Here is a 23,568-nt window from a genome sequence, read left to right on the forward strand (position 1 = left end):
ATAGTGGAGATATAATGTCTTTGATATTGCACTTATATGGCTGACATCAATATGTGTGCTAATATATATTGTACAACACTTACTTCCTGTCTATGAATCTGATTCAGTTTTGAGTGCTGATATTTAGTATAACCACTCTGGGATGTTTCACTGTTTGTATCACTCCACTCATCTGTGTTCGCCACATAAAATTCCACTTCCTACTTTGAAACAGTTACTACAGTAGTGTTAGCGACATCATCAGCGGACATGGTAAATTATGCTTTTCAGGAATATAACTTTTCAAATATGAAAGCTCATCAGATTAAGATGAAAAGGATGAAGGGACACCAATGTCAGCAGAAGCACCTTTAACAAGAATTTACAAATCAATGTGAGCTAGCTAGCCAGCTAGCTGACATGCATGGGATCTGTTTTGAGTAGTGGAGTAAAAATAAACAGAAAATTTGTCCATATTGTGTCTGAAATATCTACTCAATATTATTTTTTTGTTTATAGAAATGTTGTATAAAAGCACAGATTAGCTAGGCAAGTCACCCTGTGGGCTCGTGCTCACGCCGACTCACAGCTGTGCAGTGTATCAGTGTAACCACACTCTTGCACGTGCGACATCACTTCAATATGTACACTGCCTGGCCAAAAAAAAAGTGACACACTCTAAAATTTCACTGCACCACCTTTAGCTTTGATTACAGAACGCGTTCATCGTGGCATTCTTTCGACAACCTTGTGCTACATGTTAACTTTTGGCCGAGATCTTGTTTTGAGGACGGGAGAGTTGATCCACTCTAGAAGGTCTTCTCCAGCACATCCCAAATACTTACAATGGGGTCAAGGTCAGGACTCTGTAGTAGCCAATTCATGTGTGAAAATGATTTCTCATGCTCCCTGAACCACTCTTTCACAATTTGAGCCCAATGAATCTTGGCATTGTCATCCTGGAATATGCCTGTGCTGTCATGGAAGAAAAAATCCATTGATGGGATAACCTGGTCATTCAGTACATTCAGGTACTCAGCTGACTTCATTTTGTTGCTGCATAACGTTGCTGAGCCTGGACCTGACCAACTGAAGCAACCCCAGATCATAACACTTCCTCCAGAGGCTTGTACTGTAGGCACTATGCATGATGGGTGCATCGCTTTTTGCTATTCCCTTCTTACCCTGATGCTCCCATTGCTTTGGAATAGGGTAAATCTGGACTCATCAGACCAGATGACCTTTTTCCATTGCTCCACAGTCCAATCTTTATGCTCCCTAGCAAACTGAAGTCATTTTTATCTGATTAGCCTTGCACTGATTAGACCACACAGCTGTTTAGTCCCAGTCCTGTACATTCTCGTCGCATTGTACATGTGGAAATGCCCTTACTTTCACTATTAAACAAAGCCATGAGTTCGATTGTCGATTTTTTTACGATGTGACTTCACCATGCATTTTAAGGATTTCAAATCATGACCATTCAAGATTTTGAACATTCGTGTTTTCCAACCACATTTCTGCCTCAAAGTTTTCAGTTCACCACTTTCCTTCCAGGTTTTAATAATACATTTGACAGTTCTTAACCCAATTGCAGGGATTTCAGCAATGTCCTTAGTTTTTTTCACAGTAACATCTTTTCCACGACCATGGGACACAATATGTCTTCCAACATGGTTGTTTAAGAATTGAGAAGCTACACAATGCATCAGTTAGGGTAAAAAGAATTGTTGCCAGCTAAAACATATTAGTCACTGCAATAACGATCCAATCATATCTTAAGTATTTGCTTATTTAATTCCAAACAGCAACCTTTTTTGGCCAGGCAGTGTAGGTACTGGTTCAATTAACTCACTCCAAATAAAATAAGCATCTTCCTGTTTGGGTGGTGCAGCTATTCTAAATTTCCACAAGTTATGAAGGAGTGTGGGTTTGAGTGTGTGCATGGTGATCTGGTGGCCTGGGATAGATGGACTGCTATCCCCAGGGTTCCTGGGATACGCTCCAGTTTCACCATGACCCTGACCTGGATAAAGTGGTTACTGAAGATGAATGACTGAATTGTCCTTTTTCACTCACTGCAAACGATCCTCTCTGAAGCCCACGAAACAATGAGACCTTTCACATTTTGTCATCAGGTAAGATTCCATAATTACAAAAATTACTAAAGTCTGCTTACAGATCGCATTGTTATTTTATTTCATGAACACAAATCTGTATTTGTTACTAGTGAAAAATGTGCATATTTCCCATTGCTTATGTTTAAAAATTATCATTCTGCACTATAGAGAAAATTGGCAGATGTACCTGTGTTAAGGGGCAGAAATGCCCTTCACTGTCCTTTTCAGGTATGTGCTTATGAAATATTGGGATTGTCTGTAAGCTGAAGCAGTCAGTTTGGAATCCCCAGGTCAGAGGAAAGCCTGTATTTTTTCTTCTAACACTCTAACATTTACTGTCTGCTTAGATTCTGTCAGCTGGCAATTCTCACCATGCTGCTTTTCCTGCTCTATATCTATCTTGATTTTCCCATCACCATCTGTCTCTCTTTCCTTCTCTCTTTCTCTCTAATCTCACTTATTGTCTCACATTGTATCACTTTCTCACTTCCCTAGATTTGACATGCCAGGTGTATTTTTAGATGACTGCTTTGACACTTTTTTTTGCAGAGCCCATTGATTTATTTCTATCAGATGTGTGCTTCCTTTCAAATCAAGCATGAGAAATTCCATTGTGAGCATTCCTCATCGCACAGCCTCACTCATTATTACACAAGGTCAGAACACTCACATAACATATTAAATTATCTCCTTGGGATAGAATGTTTTAGCACCCTATATTATTGTTAGTGATCTACAAAGCTTTCCCCAGCCTCTAATGAGACATAGTTAATATGAACCTTGTGGTATCATGCATCGCTTCGGCAGCATGTATGACATCGCTTAGTCTTAATATAGTTTACTAATGTGTTATTTGTGTATCCATCTGTTTGAATGGCTTCACATGCTTTCTTTTTTGCAGCCTCATATTCTGATGGTGCTAAACTGTTCTGTAGGCACTGGTTATAACATATCATAAAGCATAAAGACCCATCCGTCAGCTATGCAGTGTCGAGTGATATTAATCGCAAAGACTGCAGCATACCGCATGCCTTAAAAGGAGCGGATCTTTTGAGGTAAGCTGGGCTGTAGACAGCAGACAGAGCTCTACATCTTATGTACAGAACAGTTCAGAGGGTAAACACTGAGCTGTTTCTTCTCAACTCACAGCACAAGTGTCTTACGCACTAGCTTTCTGCATACCACCTGTCCTAATTATAACTGCAGTTCAAAAACAACTTGCACGTGCTGTGTCCTCTATATTTAGTGTTCCTTTTTAGTGATCAATTATGCAGTGAGCTGTATGCTGACATCGCTGTTATTATATGTTTGGTTTTGTGTACAGCCTCAGTAAATGTGTGCATGTAGTGTGTGTGTAAATATGTGCATGTTTCATTAAAAAAAAAAGTTCTAGTTGTAGGGCTTAGTTACAAAAAGTTGCCAAAAATAATAATGTAATATAAGAGCAGGAACCAAATGGGAAAAAGTAATAGCCCATTGATGACTCTAAAGGACATACTATCTCGGCTCTATAGTGGAATAGGCCCAATTCCAGAGGGACACATCATTTCCATTTGAGCTGAACTTAAGATAACAGATTACTATACTACTGCAGGCCACTTTTACTTAAATACGTTGGAAATATATAGGCTAGTTTGCTTCAAAATGGATCTGTTGAAAACCATTTAATAGGGCATGATGGCTTAGTGGTTAGCATGTTCGTTTCACACTTCCAGAGTTGGGGGTTTGAATCCTGCCTCTGCCTCTCTCTGGTTTCCTCCCCTAGTCCAAAGACATGATCAGCATTCTTAAATTGTTTTAGTGTGTGCAGTTGTGTCCTGCGATGGATCAGTGCCCCATCCAGAGTGTCCCCTGCCTCATGCCCCGAGTTCCCTGGGATAGGCTCCAGGCTAAGCGGTACAGAAAATGGATGGATGGATGGAAAACCATTTAAGGACGGTGTCATTTTGCAATAATCTGCAATGTATTGCACCGTATTTATGATTTATGGCAATGCACCTAAATGTGCACTTTCACTTTACTAAAATAACATCTTTACTTCAATCTAAAATCATGCCATCCATCTAAAGCAGGGATTATTTTAAGCTCTAATCACTAGCAGTCCACCCCATCTGCAGACAGTGAGAACTAATAGTTTCTGATCTTCCAGGGAAGACAGAAAAAGGGCAGATGATTTACAACCCACCCACTACAGGTCAGGACATGAGTTCAGCTAGAGGACAGTTTACATGCCAGTTGAAAAAATATGCTACTGTAATTTGTGCTAAATATATAATACAATTTTATTTTGACAGTGATTTACAATAATTTGTTTCAGGAAAGTTTTGCAGCCATAACTGCTTCAACTCCACTCATGAGCAAGGTAAAAGATTCAGTAGCAAGGAATGATGCAACCAGAAAGGAGTAAGTATGTTTCTGTTAGCTGGTGTGTGAGTCATGGACACAGGTATGCTGGTTATGTTTATTTACACAAAGCAGTGTCTGTGCTGTATGGTCATCAGCTCAGGCTCATAAAAGTCCAGGAGGCTAAAGATAGCTATAAGGGACTCCAGGAGCAGATGTAAATCACCACCATAAGAGCTCCATTAAAACTAGCACTGTACGTCCTGCACACTTCAGTTGTGGATTTAAACCTATGCCCATATGTTTTTGCGGCTTCCTTAATGACATCACTAATCCCACCCAAACCAAATAAAAACATCAAGCTATCTAGTGCCTTCTTAAGAAAACAAGACTGCATGTTTTACTGTTCTCTTGTCAGTAGCAGTGAAGGGCTGACCCCTGTGTTGAAATGCATTGGTCATGCCTTTCTCTGTGAACTGCACACCAGGTGGTTTAGTGCCCAAAACAGTCCTATGACCTGCAGAGACCTCAGACCTCAGCTCTGCCCCCTCCAGCCATGCATTCCATAGGCTCACCACCTGCAAAACTCACCAAAAACGTATAATTAAGGGGTGGTGGGAGGATAAAAATGTCCGCAAAGCAGACATGTTAAATGAGGAGGGGGACTTTTCACATTCAGGTACAAATAAGTGAGTAGTAAAGTTGACCATGTGTTGAATAATTCAAAGACACTTTGTAAGACGGGGCATGCCACTATGCTCAGAATTAACCAATCATATTCCAATTCATGTTCAAAAGTAATTATTATACATATTCCTGTCATCAAGGAAGTGATTGTGATTAACCCCAAATAAAGACTGGCTGTTTCTTTTGAATTTTCTTTTGGTAGGATTTTCTTGGTTTCATCTGACGGCTGAAGCCATGGTGCACAAAGACTTTACAAAGCATGTACAAGATCTAATTTTTGAAAGGAATAGATCAGAGGGTTTTCAAAAAAATTCCAAAACAATAGATGTGCCATGGAACACCATCAAGGCCATCATTAATGAGTGGAGAAAATGGGGCACCACAGTAACATTACAAAGAACAGGACGTCTGTCCAAAATTTATGAAGACTTATCAGGGAGGCTGCCAAGGATTCTCGGCAACATTAAAGGAACTGCAGGAATATCAGGAAAGTATTGGTCACTCCCTGCATGTGAAAATTTCTCGTATTCATCATGCTATGGTGCTGTTTCTCTTCAGCTGGGACTGGTGCTCTAGTTAAGATAAAGGGAATCATGGATAGCGCCATGCACCAATCTATTTTGGCACAAGCACTGCAGGCGTCTGTTAGACAGCTAAAGGTGAAGAAAAATTTGACCTTCCAGCACAATAATGACCCAATGCACAAATCCTGGTCAACAAAAAAATTGTTGACCAGGCCGAGTCAGAGCCCAGATGTAAATCCTATCGAAAGCCTGTAGAATGATTCAAAAAGAGCTGGAGTATTTTTTTTTCAAGGAAGAGTGTGCTATGTGTTATGTGTTTTGTTGGCAGACTTTTATCGAAAAACGTCAGTCTGAGTGCTGTATTACAAGCAAAAGGTGTTTTAACAAATTATTAGTTAAGGGGTGTGCACACTTATGCAACCAGGTTATTATAAGTTCTTTATTTTTCTTGTTTTCCATTTTCTCCTTTTTTGTACTTTATGATCATTTATGGTTTCATTTTTATGTCACAAAAACATACTATTTTAACAGGGGTGTCTAGACTTTCTACATCAACTATATATGTAGGATACTTTTCTTTTCTGATGATAATATCAATACTTAAACCTTTATAAGCGTCTTTAAAAAAAATTCTAAGCTTTAAAATTATATTTAACAAATATGTTTAAGAAGCACTTCACAAAAATGCCAGGAAAAAATAAAACAGATAAGAACAAAAACAAAACAAAACAAAACAAAAAAACAACCCTAAGCTTTTTATTCAGTTAACCTCTTTAATGTAGTATACATGTAATATGCAAATAAGAATATATGTAAACATTTCCAGTTCCAAAAGATCCAAATTCAATCTTTTCCAATTTACAGGCTCTGAGATAATTCATTCTTTTTTCTCCAATATTTGAACCACAATTTTTTAGCCGGATACCAATCCTGGGTATTGAATCAGTGGATCAATACCATCTCTAGGGTGTTGACTTTCTCAGACTTATTTTTTTTTTTCAGTTTTTTTTTTTTAATCTATCAGCTTGGGCAATCATTTCAAACCCATTTTCACTTTACTACTGCCATGTTTTCTTCTGCCTGTACATCCACGATTGTGAATACATACTTTCTGTCTGTGTGTGTCTGTGTGTCTGTGTGTGGTGTGTGTCTTTGTGTGTCTTTGTGTGTCTGTGTGTGTCTGTGTGTGTCTGTGTGTGTCTGTGTGTGTGTGTGTGTGTGCGCACGCACGTGTGTGTCCTTATCTGTATGTCTGTTATAGTCCCCAGAGAGGCAGTCAATGGAGCCATGATCTCACCAGGCCTCTCAAATCCTATATTTCCCCAGTGGCTTCCACAGCATGAAACTAGAAACTAAGTGACAGCAGCAGTGATCAACAAAGAGACACAATCACACATGTCCTCTTTATCTTGTGCTGTCTTTAGTAACCAGTTCATGGTTGAGGTGCAGGGAAGAGAAAAGTAATATTATAATCACTCCAATTAACGGTTTGGGAAAAGATGGGAAAGAGAATATGATCTTCTGTCAACTTAAGCTAATCTAAGTACAAAATTAATCTTCCAGCAAAACAACGTGATCCAGTGCTTCCCTGCTAATCAAGTGAGGGAGTCATTTCCTCATATGGAGCTGAGTTCAGGTCTCTGACAGATGATAATGGAAGAGGCAGTCCATTTGTTTTTAATTTCTGGTTTGTACATTACCATTTATGTTGTTTGCCAGTGGTTGCCTGGTAGATGTTGGTAACACCATTGCATGTTGGCTTAACATAAATGGAAAAGCAGCCACTAGTCCAAATTAATGTGCAAGACACAAGTGTGCGTATATGTTCCACAGTGTAAAGCTTGTTTATATGAGGAGAGTGTAGAATATACAGAAGGTGGTATATCTGCACATAGATTTCTGAGTTTGCAAGCCCATAAAGACCTAACAGCATAAAGTTCAAGCTTTCTTGAAACAGGTCAAACATACTCATACTTCTTGTTGAGTTGTGTCTCAGGTCTCTCAGGACCCTGGCTTTATTCGGAAAGTTTTGCATGGTTTTCATGTCCAAGGACCAGCCTATTAATCAGACAAACCTTTATGAAAAACAAAGGGCTCTCATAAACTTGGCTCTTTTTCATTCAGTCGTTTCTATCTTCTTATTATGGTAACATAATGTGCAACATCAAATATTCAGGTCATGCTCCCAAACAATAGATCAGTTCTACTGATATGAATAGCTCTGAGTCTGAAATTCACAAGCAGCTGCCAAGCCCAAAATAATGATCGGTATTCAAGTTCTGAATTCAAAAGACTTAGTTTTTTAGTGACACATAATGAAGCTATATGAGAATGTGATCAAGCAGCTAATACAGCAAGGTACATTATAGCACAGTTGGGCAATCTACCTCTCAACCTGTTGACCTCTAGTATACCGAAAAGGACAGAGCTACTCAGAGTTTATTCTGTAAGGTCACTGACCAGGCCCAGGCCGGAATTCAATTCTCATTGAAAGTCAGTTCTCATTGACTACATTAGTCTGGACTTAAAGCATGGACAACAGCTGTAGCAGAGACATTATGTGTTTGTGCTATTGATGTAGCACAGATAAAACGATGATTAAAAAATTAGCAAGATATTGAAAACACAGTTAAGGGATACTTGAAAGGTTTTCTTGATGATGATCTGTTACTCGATTTTACAATGCATACCATTTAGCAAGTATAAAAAATAAACAATGAGATATCATCAAAAGAACAACAATGGAAGAAGAGAGCAGGTCACTTGTTGGGATTGTGAAAGGGCGGGAGCAAGACACAGTACAAGGAAAAGAGGAAAAGATAGTGGAAAGATTTACAATAAATATATAATGACCAACTGTACATCCTGCGATCTATTGGCAATAAAGAATAAGCTAGAGCTAGTGCTAAATGACCCCAGATTACACAAAATTGTACAAAAAATACACACTTTACTCTGATATTTTGCCCATGGGCTGCAATTGTCAGAATCCTCAAGACTGCAATTTTGGTAGAGTGGTTAAGATGTTGGACTACTGATTGGAAGGTTATGAGTTCAAATCCCAGCCCTGCTTGGGCAAATCTCTTAACCCTCAACTGCTCAGATGTATAAAATAGATAAATGTAACTTGCTCCAAATGCCCTAAATGTAAATGATTATCTCTGTGCACTTCCATGTACAGTATATGCACTTCTGTAAAGATTCCAAGAGGAAACTTGTGAACATTTCAACAATGATTATGTCAGTGGTCACCAAAGATAGGGTCACAGTTGAGATTTATTTGTTATTCATGATCTATGGAATTTTTAAAATCAAGATTGAAATGATCAGACAATTATTAGTAAAATTTCATAAACCCTCTTTTATATTGGAGCCTTACTTACACCAGGCCACAGCAGCCTCATGTTAATTGTACAATAAAGTGCCATTTACACAGGGCATTAGTAAAATGTATTTTTCTGCACAGCACATTCATGGGATCAAGCTAGAAAAACTACAGAAATACAAAATTAACACTATCTTTTGCTGTGTATAATGACAAACCCAACTGTTGGTAACAATAGCACTGTCAGTGTAGGCTATAACAATTAAATGTGACGTGCAATATACATGTGTAGGTAGTTTTTATGTGCAAACAGCAGCATTGGATTTAACTGGAGTTATCTGGAATTAATTTGATAAGAGCAGTTTTCATCTTAAGTTTGATTCACTGACCAAAAAAATGTTGAGAACCCCTGCTCTGGTAAATGCTGGCTTGTGAGACTGGGGCATGAGTATTCCCTAGAGGCAATACCAAAATAAAAACATGCTGATTTATAAAAATGTAGGTCTTAAATAAACTAATAAAAATAGATAGTATTTCCCCAGGGGTCTTCCTTACATTCATTGTGTTTTAACTGGGTAAAATATTCTGTAGTCATGTGCATAAAGAGTAAAGATGTCCTGTAGAGAATGCGTGCAACATATTTGTGCAACATATTTTTCCTTTGTATGAATATCAAACAGAAGTAAAGTTCTAGAATTTTAAAACATGCTTATGCCCCAAAAAAGGGAGTAGAAAGTTTCATCAAAATATTCCATTCTAATCTCTAATGACACTAAGAGATGCCAACACACTGATTGTCTAAAAGCAACTGCTCTTTATTTAATTTGTAGATAATTTAAAATGTAATAAAATGTTTAAATAATAAATATGACCATGAAAATGAAAATGGTCTATCTTTATACAAGCTTTTATTCTTAACCTACAGACTAATAGACTATTCAGAAATCCCACTCAGTAATATATTGATTGGTTGTTGAAAAAGGCTAATAACCTTTATAGATTAATAGAATTTATTATATCTAATGAAAAGATTTGGTGTCCTCAATTACCCAGTTACTCTGCTGTCATCTCTATATTACCTCAATTAAAATTATCTTATCCTGATTTAATACATGTATTATCCTCAGAAAACAGGCTATTTCTTGTAAACTCCCTGCCTACCTCTACATTTGCATCCTAAGCTATTTATTGGAAAAATAACTTTCATTACACACGATATAACATTATATGAAACATCTGTTATGGAACAAAAGTAATCTTTTGTACTAAGCATCATCCTTATCAGTTTTTTTTAGTCTTATCATTTAAACTAAGAATATATAGTTCAGTCATGGCATTTGACAAACCGGAGTTTCATTGTTAAGTGTGAACTAATCACTGTTCGCACTTATATCAGTGCTGAAACAATTACTGATTCATTCTGTGAGTTTTCTTCTGTTGGCTAAATTCCCCACATTTTAAATTAGCATTCAAAGATTGCAGTATATGCATTGTGGATAATTTGGTAATTACAGCTGGTATTTACAGGTTCCCTGGTGGACTAGTGGCTCTCCGGGTCGGTTCCAGGTCAGGAAACCGACCCTAGCCACTGGAGGGTTGCACGAGACAGTGCACTCTCAGTGCCAGTCCCAAGCCCAGAAAATAGGGAGGGTTGCGTCAGGAAGGGCATCTGGCGTACAACTTGTGCCAGAATCAGTATACGGAGGGGTGATCCACTGTGGTGACACTGAAACAGTAGCAACCTAAAGGGGGGGGGGGGGGGGGGGGGGGGGGGGGGGGGGGGGGAGGGGGGGGGAATCTGGCATTACATTAAAACCACCTGCCTAATATCGTGTATGTCCCCCTTGTGCTGCCGAAACAGTTCTGGGCCATCAAGGTATATCGAACCATGCATATGGGCCATGCAGGCTGGGAATCGAACCACCAACCCTACGATTAGTGGCGTACCTGCTCTACCACCTGAGCCACAGGTGCCCAGGGTCAAACCAGGGCAGTAATGCTACTCACTGTGCTACCCCCATTCACTTGAGGAAAGCAATTAAGCTAGCAATTAAAACATATAAGTAGATTGATCATTTTTCCATATTTGTTAAACTGGGTCCTTATCTTCTTAACATGATCTCTATGGTTGTGTAGACAAGGGGGAGGAATTACATTAATAGCTGCAAGTATAGGCCTAGTATATACTCAAAACGAAAGAAAGTATACAACTATGGCAAATGTGGCAAATATGGGGGAGAGATTACATTAATAGCTGATGCAATAAACTAAAGTAATCCTGGCATGGTGGTATCACATTAAGACAGAGATCAGGAACCTTTTCAGTTAGCAGAGCCATAAAAGCAAAAAAAAAAAAAAAAGTTACTATTATTGCATAATTATAAAAAGTGGTAATATAATTACCATTTCACAGGCCATTCAGGCCATTTCACACTTTGTGTTTTCTTGACCTAACAGCCTGCACTTCACCTATTAGGCCTGTAGTTGGCACGTGGATTTCATTTAACCAAATATGAGTTTCATCAAATGGTAAATCAAAACAAAATGCAGTACATAAGTGCATACTGTGCATCCGGAAAGTATTCACAGCGCTTCACTTTTTCCACATTTTGTTATGTTACAGCCTTATTCCAAAATGGATTAAATTCATTATTTTCCTCAAAATTCTACAAACAATACCCCATAATGACAATGTGAAAGAAGTTTGTTTGAAATCTTTGCAAATTTATTAAAAATAAAAAACAAAAAAAGCACATGTACATAAGTATTCACAGCCTTTGCCATGACACTCAAAATTGAGCTGAGGTGCGTCCTGTTTCCACTGATCATCCTTGAGATGTTTCTACAACTTGATTGGAGTCCACCTGTGGTAAATTCATTTGATTGGACATGATCTGGAAAGGCACACACCTGTCTATATAAGGTCCCACAGTTAACGATGCATGTCAGAGCACAAACCAGGCCATGAAGTCCAAGGAATTATCTGTAGACCTCCGAGACAGGATTGTCTTGAGGCACAGATCTGGAGAAGAGTACAGAAACATTTCTGCAGCATTGAAGGTCCCAATGAGCACAGTGGCCTCCATCATCCATAAATAGAAGTTTTTAACCAGCAGGACTCTTCCTAGAGCTGGCCGCCCGGTCAAACTGAGCAATCGGGGGAGAAGGGCCTTAGTAAGGGAGGTGACCAAAAACCTGATGGTTACTCTGACAGAGTTCCAGCGTTGTCTCTGTGGAGAGAGAAGAACCTTCCAGAAGAACAACCATCTCTGCAGCACTCCACCAATCAGGCCTGTATGGTAGAGTGGCCAGACGGAAGCCACTCCTCAGTAAAGGGCACATGACTGCCCACCTGGAGTTTGCCAAAAGGCACCTGAAGGACTCTCAGACCAAGACCAAGACCAAGACAAAGATTGATCTCTTTGGTCTAAATGGCAAGCGTCATGTCTGGAGGAAACCAGGCACCAGTCATCACCTGGCCAATACCATCCCTACAGTGAAGCATGGTGGTGGCAGCATCATGGGGATGTTTTTCAGCGGCAGGAACTGGGAGACTAGTCAGGATCGAGGGAAAGATGATTGCAGCAATGTACAGAGACATCCTTGATGAAAACCTGCTCCATAGCGCTCTGGACCTCAGACTGGGCCGAAGGTTCATCTTCCAACAGGACAACAACCCTAAGCACACAGCCAAGATAACAAAGGAGTGGCTACAGGACAACTCTGTGAATGTCCTTGAGTGGCCCAGCCAGAGCCCAGATTTGAACCCGATTGAACATCTCTGGAGAAATCGGAAAATGGCTGTGCACCGACGCTCCCCATCCAACCTGATGGAGCTTGAGAGGTCCTGCAAAGAAGAATGGGAGAAACTTCCCAAAAATAGGTGTGCCAAGCTTATAGCATCATTCTCAAAAAGACTTGAGGCTGTAATTGGTGCCAAAGGTGCTTCAACAAAGTATTGAGCAAAGGCTGTGAATACTTATGTACATGTGCTTTTTTTGTTTTTTATTTTTAATAAATTTGCAAAGATTTCAAACAAACTTCTTTCACGTTGTCATTATGGGGTATTGTTTGTAGAATTTTTAGGAAAATAATGAATTTAATCCATTTTGGAATAAGGATGTAACATAACAAAATGTGGAAAAAATGAAGCGCTGTGAATAGTTTCTGGATGCACTGCAAGTACTACTTACCATTAATGCAACTTCCAAATACAGAAATTTGTCTGTTCGTTTGGATACTCGATACGCGTCATCTTTTTTTCCTTTTAGCCATTTCACCTTTATTTATTTTTTAAAACACCCTAAAAACAGACTGGCTATGTAGTTTTCAACCAATTTATGAATTAGATCAGGAAATTACCGCTCTGCTCCATTGGACACATTGTCCAATGAAATTTGAGCTTGTTGTGCCACATCACAATTGGTTGGTGTACACATGAAAAACAATGTTTTAAAATATGTAATATGTAGAGTTTTATTTGAATTGACACACTAGCGTTTGTGATTCGTGATTATTTGTATTTATTATTTCCTGCCATCAAGCCATAGGCAGTCACTGAAAGCGCCATATATGGCTCGCGAGCCATAGGTTCCGGACCACTGCTTTAAGGGCTGTAACTATAGAGTGAGTGTGTGACTACACCACACTGGGACTTTCACCCAGGGAAATGTTATGCAATTAGTACACTAATTCAGTTAAGATGCTTAGGTTTGTTATATCAAGAAGCAGGAGACATGGCTTCCATTAAAAGGGGACCATGACTTATTGAAAATAACCACCAGGCATCAGAAGAGACATAAACACACTATACACAGTAATCAGGTTAAAGCAGAATCAAGCACTAGCAGTGGAATACACAAAAATAAATTAAATAATTACACAAACAAAACGGATCACAAAAGAACAAAGCAAAAAGAACAAATCACATGCAAAAAGCTAAGAGAAACTACCATGCAGGTTTGTGGACCACCACTGGGATGCTGGCTGTTTGGGGCATACCCCACAGACCACTCCACAACACACTAGTGTGCACAAGCCAGTGACAACCAAAATCAACACAATGAGTGCTACATGTAATAGACTAGACTATGCAATAGGGGGCACTCAAACTCCATACATGTGAGTAATATATAGCTTAGCCAATAAAGAAAAGGGTAGCTAGAGACAAATAATAAAAAGAAAATAAAAAAGATTGTATTCAGCGCATACTCTACAATGTGCAAAGCAAGTAGGAAACAAAAAACACAAAAATTACAGAAAACAAACCAAAAGAAATTAACACAGAAACAAATAAAACAAACAACAGATCCAGCTAAATGACAAAAGAAAATAATAAACACAGATTATGCAAAAGAATTAACAAAAGGGTAAACACAAATAAATCAGATCAGGGAAATGCACTACACCACTGCTCGCGCCAAACCACACACTGGGGACACCGGGCTGCTGATTGCAGCACAATGATAAAGAGAGGCTAAATAGCAATGAAGCACTAGTGGATACTTTATGCAAACCACTGGAGGACCATGGCTTAATAATACCTGTAAACAGCGAATCAATCTAAATTACTAGTCAATTAAACCTCAAGGTAATTTAACATTAAAACAATAATGATATCCCAGCACAGCAAGTGGTCCCAACAAACAATGAGACGAGACAGGTGCTATTCTAATGTGGGGAATTTAAAAATCGCTGCCATCCTAAACACATCAGATAGAGACAGCACAGCAAGAGAAACAAACATCCCTGGGAACCATAGTTATGACACATACTGTTACCAACATGTCTGCAATCATGTCACATTGAAAAACAATGTACCAAAGAGACAAAAACAGACATGTTTCCCCTACTACAATGGAGAGTCAGTAACAAATTGATGAGTACTCTTGTAGGGTACAGAGCGTTTACCTGCCCTGATATTGTGTTGTCTACTACTCGTTGTCCTCTACTAGATGTCCTCTACTACACTCAAGCCAATTATCCAAAATCCACAATTAATGGGAGGATACTGAGTGCAGAAAACTCTGGGAGTGGAAATCCGTTTCATTACACAGTCAGAAGGCAAGAAAGCATATACATGAATAATTTCTACACTGTTTTGGTATATATATATATATATATATATATATATATATATATATATATATATATATATATGTATATATATATATATATATATATATATATGTATATATATATATATATATATATATATATATATATATATATATATATATATATATATATGAATGGATTTTTGACAGAATTCAGCCACACCAAACCCATGTAATTGGTTTTCCCACACCAGCAAACATTATGTGTATAGAGCTGTGATTTTACCACTGACAACTTTGCATTCATGATGTCCCCATACATGTGTAAATGACAATACATATTTCAAAGAAGAGAGCTGCACATCTTTGTATGTGAGGCATGTGGGAGGACACTGAGAGACAGGAGCAAAAGCTATTCATCTTTATGCATTAGCAAACAAGAGTATGTGGTGATCTACAGCATAGAACATCACTCCTGTTTCTGCAATGTGCAAAAAATAGATATAATATTGATCAGTTATTGTGCAGCCTTTTAGTGTACCCTCTTCCCACCAACCCATGAAAATGTGAGGGAGAGAGAGCACAGTGTGAGTGCTGAGGCATGATGAAATTCTCAAATCCTCAAACTCAAATAGTACTTTACGCATTTATCTTTTCCCAGTTGCCCCAATATGGAGCTGACAGCATTCCCCTAGGCTCTGTCTAAATTTCTCTCTCTCTCTCTCTCTCTCTCTCTCTCTCTCTTTCTCACACACACACACACACACACACACACACACACTCAAATACATCATCTACTACTGCTAAAGTTCAGAATTCAATGATTCTGTGATTAAGTGTATAATTGGTGTGCAAGAACGTGTAGAAAAAGAGAGAGAGACAAATTTAAACTATAATCTCTCTTATATAATCTCTTTTACTCCTCCGATCATGTGGTGGTTTTAAAGGCAGGATGAAACAGCTTGAGGTGGGCTGAAGGGGAGAAAAATCGTCCAGACTGAGGAACAGACTGGATAAGAACAATCGAATCAAACTGTAGTCAGAAACTCTCTCTCTCTCTCTCTCTCTCTCTCTCTCTCTCTCTCTCTCTCTCTCTCTCTGCGCATGCGCGCTTGAGAGCTGTTTGCTGTCTTGTCAAGTTTTCTGCGAGGCTGTTTTCTTTGTTTTCATTCACTTAAATATTAGGTTATGAGTGAGTTATCAGTGGCCGGTAAAAGTTGAGAGCGGGTGAGAGAGAGCGGGACGCTATAGCCTCTGAGGCCGGCGGGGAGACGCTGTCTCTCCGTCATGGCGTCAGGTGTGTGCCGGGGAATGGAGCACAGGTGGAGGAGGTGCTGCTAACGGTGGGAGAGCAGGTCGGGTGTGAGAACATCTACTCTGCCTCCCGAATGAATAAAGCTGTAGTTGTGTTCCTAAAAAAGGAAAGACCCGCCAGTGCATTGATTGAAAGAGGAATATGATTAAAAGGTGTCATGATAGACGTTGCCCCTCTATATGCCCCGGCGTCGCGAGTCGTCATCTCCAACGTGCCCCCGTGAATTAAAAAAAGAGCTGATCATGAAGGAACTGGCCCGCTTCGGAAATTTCGCCAGCCCCATGATAACCACTCCGATCGGCTGTAAGAACTCTGCAGTTAAACACGTCCTGTCATTCCACAGACAAGTTTACGTGTTTCTAAATAATGAAGTCTCACTATGAAGACTGCATTAGCGCCAAACCCGATGCCGCTACCGGCGATAGCACTAGGCCTAGCAGTGCCCCCGTCCCTAATGTCTGCACTGAGGATGATTCTGACCCCGTACAACAGCAGCATGAGCACCCACAGGCACTGAGTAACAGGCCTACTGATAATGCACAGGACACTACAGCAAAGCTGACAACCGAAAGCAAGGAGACGATGAACATCCATCAGTAACACCAAAGAACTGCAGTGAATCAGGGAATGTTGTTATGATGCAGGAGAGTGAAGGAGCAGAGTGAAGGAGCAGAGTGCAGCACAGGTACTTCAGGAGGAAATCTCACACATAGCCTACTGTACGGAGGATGGAGAGCTTGAATCAGATGAACCAGCATTATCTGACAGTTCAGAAACCCCACACCAACAGCCTGGAGATCTGTACACCACAGCACAAATTAACCTCTTTTTAGAACAAACAAAAGGAAAAAACAAGGAACATCCCACTTTCCAGCTACTTTCCTCGATAAGGCAAAATTTGTTAAATCAACACAAAATGCTGCAAGAAATGACCATACTCTCACTACGCAGAAGATACAGACTCAGAAAATGGACATCAGCGGAAAGGAAGACTCTTTAAACCGGACTGTGGGCTTTTCTTATGTACTTATTTAAAGTGAAATGAGTATAAGACTGAATGGGCTTTTGGATTTATTTTTGGTTGGGGTGGGGGTCTGACAGTGTTTTAAAAACATGTAAATATATAAAAATGATACATTAAACACACACACACACACACACACACACACACACACACACACACACACACACACACACAGACACTAATGAGTAGAGTTTGAAAACATACATTGTGTTATTTAGTTATATAGCACGTTCACCTCACACCTCCAGGGCTGGGGGATTGATTCCGGCCGGGGCCCTGTGTGTGCGGAGTGTGCAGGGGTTTCCTCCGGGTACTCCGGTTTCCTCCCCCAGTCCAAAGACATGCATGGTAGGCTGATTGGCATGTCCAAAGTGTCCGTAGTGTATGAATGGGTGTGTGAATGTGTATGTGAGTGTGCCCTGTGATGGATTGGCAGCCTGTCCAGGGTGTACCCCGCCTTGTGCCCCAGGCTCAATGGGATAGGCTCCAGGTTTCCCCGTGACCCTGAAGGAAGGATAAGCGGTATAGAAGATGGATGGATGGATGGATATTTTGTTATATGTTTTGTTTGTTGCTTTAATTTGTTATTTTTGTTTTAATCGTTAGCACAGTTGAATTTTTGAATGTGACAGATGTTCTACCACATTAAATATAATGGATAAGAAGAATTATGATACCTCATTCTTTAATGAATTTGAAACATTGCTACAAGAGGTATAAACCTCAGGGTGGTAAACTCCACACCACATCATGGTTGATTATTTTCCTATGACCTCACTGCCCATTATGTTTTATCACTTATATTAAGGCCTTCCCTCTCAATGACCTGAATTGTATGTGTCATTATTGTATGATTATCGGGAATTACAATATTCATAGTTATAATGTACAGTAAGGCCTGCAACTCAAATATTTGGATCAAATGTCTGGGTATATGTAGGTTGTGTTACAGTAAATGAAATGTTCTCTTGTAGGATAGCCTAAATATAAATGAGTCTGTACTGCCACCCAGTGGGAACACTGTGTAATGGAACCACCACTGTTTTGGATCACAGTAGATTTGTAGAGTCTCCGTGCTACTTTTAAGGGTTTTATTATTGTTATTCATGCTAATATTGAAGCGTAGTATATTTATTCATATTACTAAAACCGACTGTGTAATACTTTACAGTGTATACACTCTTCAAAATATAGCCTCCAATTAGATCACAAAAGGGTTTTTCAGCCTGATGCCATAGGAGAACCCTTTAAGTTGTACAAAGAACATTTTATTCAAGTTCTTTAGAGAACCGTTTATTTGCGGGTGCTTTAAAGAATCCAGAAATGGTTCTTTACAGCAGTGCCACAAGGAACTATGTTATCATAAGTTCTCTAAAAAAAAAAAACCTTAGTGCTTTATGGAACCACAGTAAGGTTCTTAAGAGTGATGCCAAGAAACCCTTTTCCAGTGCCACAAAGAATCTTATATATAGTGTTCACTTTACCTTGAAGAACTAGTACAGTACTCTGATGAACCTATAATGAAATATAAAAAAAACATATTTAATCTCCAAATAACCATATAGCTCAACTCAAGAACCCTATACAAGGAAAATAGTTCTTGACAAGAAAAAGATTCCTTGCAGATCCTGTGGTGCTGTAAAGAACCATTGAAGAACCTTTATTTTTAAGAGTGTACACTACATTTTCACCTTAGCGATATTGTTTCATTGTTACATTAAATACCCATATTGTGTGTGTGTGTGTGTGTGTGTGTGTGTGTGTGTGTGTGTATTAATATATCTTGCTGTTAGACCAAACATTTCTGAATGAAATTAAGTATTCACACCACTTTATTCAGTCTGGTTATATAATTATACATTTCCTTTCTACACAGTTTCCACATAATGTTCTGTTTAAATAGTTGGATTTAATGACATTTATGGCACATACATGATATAAATCACTGAAATGTACACTTCCAATAATGCATCTTATAACAACATAAATATGTTGTTGCAGCTGTATCAAGTATTAGCAAGGTTTGATCTAAATTCATAAAATGTGACTCATGACTGAGTTACAGTATGGGCTGTAGTTAATCTCTCAGTCCTAAAATAGGTTAACTAATTTAGATTTTGCCCGTTTATATTGTCCGTAGCTCTGCAGAGTCAGGTTTGCTGGATTTACCAGAATCGCACAAGAAAGACCTATGAAATCCTGTGATTATGGATTGTTAGATTTACTTCATAACTTTTAAGTTCGTCATTCCACTTCCCTTCATTTAGCAGGTCACATTGCCTTTTATAAATGAGGCTGGAAGAAGGTGGGTTGCAGGTAGCCAGTAGAAAAAAACGGACGCAGGAGCGCACCAGTTGATGATAATGCTACGGCGCTGGAAGAGTGGAAAACACGATTTCCTTCGCTGAAAGGCGGGTAAGAGTGAAATCCCGCCACGGCGGACACGCACAGTCCCGCACCCGGACTCACGCTCGCGCTCGGCGGTTGCAGGATGCTGTCTGCAGCCCCAGGGTTTTGTTTCTTCCATTTCGTTCTGCGGTTCTGAAACCAGATCTTCACCTGGGTCTCTGTCAGGCTGAGTGCCAGCGCCAGGTTCAGTCTCTCGCACACGGACAGGTAGCGCGTTGAGCGGAACTTGTTCTCCAGCGCCACCAGCTGCTCGTAGGTGAACGCGGTTCTGGCTCGTCGGGGGCGCGCGCTCCCGTGATCGGACCGGGACCGACGGCGGCGGCGCGCGGGATCCTCCGTGTTGGATACGTCTGCAACACAGTTAACGCTACTGCTTTTTTCATCGCCATCCACCTCATTCGGGTCTTTGGGACATGAGAGCCGAGAGTGTGTGTCACGGAGGGCGAGGGTTGTCTCCACATCAGGTGTGAGCGGCGAGCTACACTGCTCTTCCTCTGTGCACTCACCTGTTAATATCCAAACACTTACTATTAGAACAACTCGATCTCTCTCCAACAACTCATAACTTTTACACAAGGAATCCAAACTCTTCCAAAGTAGATTACACCCATGATTGAGTTGTTAAGACAGTTAAGCATTTTGTAGAGTTATCCTGATTTTAAGCGTAATGTTGAACATTTTTTGCGCATTTAATTTCTTTTACTGATCTTCAGAGTTAAACCTTTTACTTTATATGACCTTAAACTGCATTTCAGTGCTTCACAATTAACTGCAAATGCACAAAGTGCTGGAGATGGAGAAAATTATATTAAAACAATTCCTTAACAAATAAGGAGTATTCTGTTAATAAAGCAGAAATGTAAAAAAAAAAAACTGTTCGATCAAAATACATTGGTATTTACAAACAAACCAACAAACAATCAGAGAGCTAAAAATGAGACATATCTCCCTATTAAATCAGTCTAGTTGTAATGAAACGCTCTCCTCGTAGTGCAGGACCAGGACCAGGACCATGGGCCAGTGGGGTAAAGATATAGATCGAGAGTTATGTGCGAGCAACGAAGCGAAGGTTAAGAAGGGGACTTGGGTGGATTGGGCTATAATCCCTTAATAATTTATAAATCACACATCGTCTCAAATGTCATGTCGCGGAGAGAAATCCCGGTTAAATCCAGCCCTACCATCTACCCGTGACGTGCTAATAGAGTTTCATATTTGTCGGCAAATCGATAAATGTCATCTATTTAAAGGGAAGTTTTAATCGAGCGATATTTGGGATCAGACATGGAAGGGGGTTTAAAGTTTGCAGCTACCTGCAAGGTGCTGGAGGGAGATATGCAGGATCCAGTAATGGAATATCGATCAAAGTGAGCGCAGGCATCCTCAATGGGACGTTTTAAACAATTATCTGCCCTCCCTGCCCCTATGCCAATCACACACTCAGCTGCAGCAGGGCGCCTTTTTGTGACTGAGGAAGGTCATATACAAACGAGTGAAGATCCTGTAATGTCTAAAATAGTAGTAGGCCTAATGAAAAATAAATAAATAAATAAATAATAATAATTTTAAAATAATAAAGCACGCCTGCACACTCGGCTGTTTCTCGTGCAACAACTGTGCAGTACATTGGGGGTACCTTTTAACATTTTTACTAAAATAAAAATGAAACAAAAAGAAAGAAAGACATTTTATAATAGTAAAACTGTCCTGACAGAGCATATTAATCTTTAATGCAATTCCACCTGCACATAGTTTAACAGTCTGAATTTTAAAGCGTGCATCAGCTAAGAAAGAGGAGCATGTGCTTTTACCTGGATTGTTGTTTATAAGTAATGACTCAGCTGGAGATGGAGAATCTCTGCTACAGGGTGAACTGGACATGTTTCCAAACTCTGTGCTCCGGAAAGGCGTCTCGCTGTAGGCTGTGGAAAGTCCGTCTAGTTTTTTACGTGTGAATTTGTGAGGGTCCAAAATGTCCATGATTGAAAAGGAAATTCTATGACCGGTCGTTGTTTTCAGCGCGGGGTCCTGGTGTTCAAACATCTTGAGTCGGGCGCGTTGCCCACAAGACACCAGGGCACTTTGGCACTTTAGAGTTTTTGCCTCCTTTAACCTCGCGCTCCTATAAACCTTTTCCTGTTTAACGTCGGAAATACACTAGTGCGCAGATGCGGCTCTTGCCTGTGAATGGACGTGTGTGTGTGTGTAGGTGTGTGTAGTTGGAGAGGTGTGTACACTCTTCCCGGTGCGTCTGTGGATCGTAAAGTGCGTGCGTGTGTGTGTTGGTGTGTGAGCTATACCCAGTACGTTTGTGGATGGTAAAGTGTGTGTGAATAGAGTGGTGTGTGAGCTCTTTCCGGTGCGCGCGTGGATGGAGAGGTGTGTGCACTCCGCGGAATGTATAGACGGAGAGGCGCACGCTCTTTACTGTGAGCCGCTTTCGAACAGGCGCGCGCGCGCACACTCTCAACCCACGTGACCGTCAAGCTGACAGTTAGTTGCTAAGCCGGTCTGTTAATTGGTTTAAACAAGCCAGCAGTTAAATTCCTGCACATTTAAATCAATAAAATGCTCTGCTCCACAGGGAGGCCGGAGTGGCAGGTGGCAAGACGAGCGCACTGGACCATTTAAGCTCATCAATAGAAATTAAGTCAAATTTACAAACTGTCCTCAACGCAAGTAAATCAAAGCATTGGATAACATTATTTTTCATTATGCCCAAATTTAGCTGTGCCATGTGTTTTGTTAATTCTGTGAACAAAAAGTATTATTTACAGTTAATTGCCACAGACTAGTCTATATATGAACAAAAAAGGATTTAAAAAAATAAGTACACTCTTAGAAAATGGTGAACTCTAAAGGGTTCTATATTTGTCCCTCTGGAGGAACCCCACAACAGTAGCATATTTCCCTATCAGAAAAGGTTCCAAGTAGAACCTTTTTTTTGGAACATAAGACCCCAATGAGGAACCACTGAAGACCCCTTTTTCTAAGACTCTTCTACAATTTGGTGTCTAATTAGCTTATTCTACAGTCAGATGTGAAAATAATAACCATCCAGTTCCATTGATTTCGCTTTCCTTTTCACGTATTAACATTCTGAACACCAAAATAGTTAAATATAAAAAGTTCAAGAATTTTTTTCTAGAAAAACTACAGCTCCCATGAAATTACCCTTATGGAAGAATCACATACAATTCACATCTGAGTATGTTTTCACATGGGACTTTTTGAGTATTATCTGAGAAACATGAAAAAACATTTCAACCTGTTTTGCACCGAAACTGCATCATGTGAACTCAAGAACACAATGTGTTATCACATGTAAAAACTGTGAAAAACATGTATAGATATATTAATTAGTAAAAAAAAATCACAGTACACTGCATGTCAATGATGAACATGTGACAAATGTGTGAAACATGACATGGAAAATCTCTAAAAGCCTCATGTATAAATTTTGTTCATGTGACTTTTCTGTGAGTGTATTATGCCTCAGTCAGGGAATATGAAAGAGAACACACTCCTTTTTATTATTCACAGTGATTGAATCTACTACATCTAGCACTGTGTGCAGGTTTATTATGATCACTTTGCGTTGTCAGGTAATAGTCCATCTGCACTATCTGACTAGTTTTAATCATATTTATAATGTAACTACCGCTAGGACTCGGGTCACCTACATTGTGGATCAATGCACTCAGCAGGTGTCCAACACTGATAAAAAGAGCCCAATAATGCTTGGTCTCACTAAAGAGGGGTTTACCATTGAACCATCAAATCGTG

The 23,568-nt window shown here is 39.7% G+C and overlaps 1 protein-coding gene across 1 annotated transcript; it reads right to left on the minus strand.

The window, feature by feature from the left end:
* Nucleotides 1-19,656: 19,656 nt before the first annotated feature.
* nkx1.2la (NK1 transcription factor related 2-like,a) lies at nt 19,657-21,762 on the minus strand. The gene is made up of 2 exons (XM_053620175.1): nt 21,594-21,762; nt 19,657-20,387 (listed from the first exon to the last, which is right to left on the minus strand). Exons 1-2 carry the CDS (start codon nt 21,760-21,762, stop codon nt 19,657-19,659), a joined length of 900 nt encoding a protein of 299 aa, XP_053476150.1.
* Nucleotides 21,763-23,568: the final 1,806 nt, after the last annotated feature.

Source organism: Ictalurus furcatus, chromosome 3 (genome assembly GCF_023375685.1).
Source record: "Ictalurus furcatus strain D&B chromosome 3, Billie_1.0, whole genome shotgun sequence".
NCBI classification, from domain to species: domain Eukaryota; kingdom Metazoa; phylum Chordata; class Actinopteri; order Siluriformes; family Ictaluridae; genus Ictalurus; species Ictalurus furcatus.

What these genes read in the sequence shown, in the direction of transcription:
- nkx1.2la (XM_053620175.1), bottom strand. Translation starts at nt 21,762, where the DNA reads ATGGACATTTTGGACCCTCACAAATTCACACGTAAAAAACTAGACGGA. An exon ending in ACTTATAAACAACAATCCAG is followed by an intron (nt 20,388 to 21,593) that starts GTAAAAGCACAT and finishes TCAATCATGGGT; the next exon opens with GTAATCTACTTTGGAAGAGT.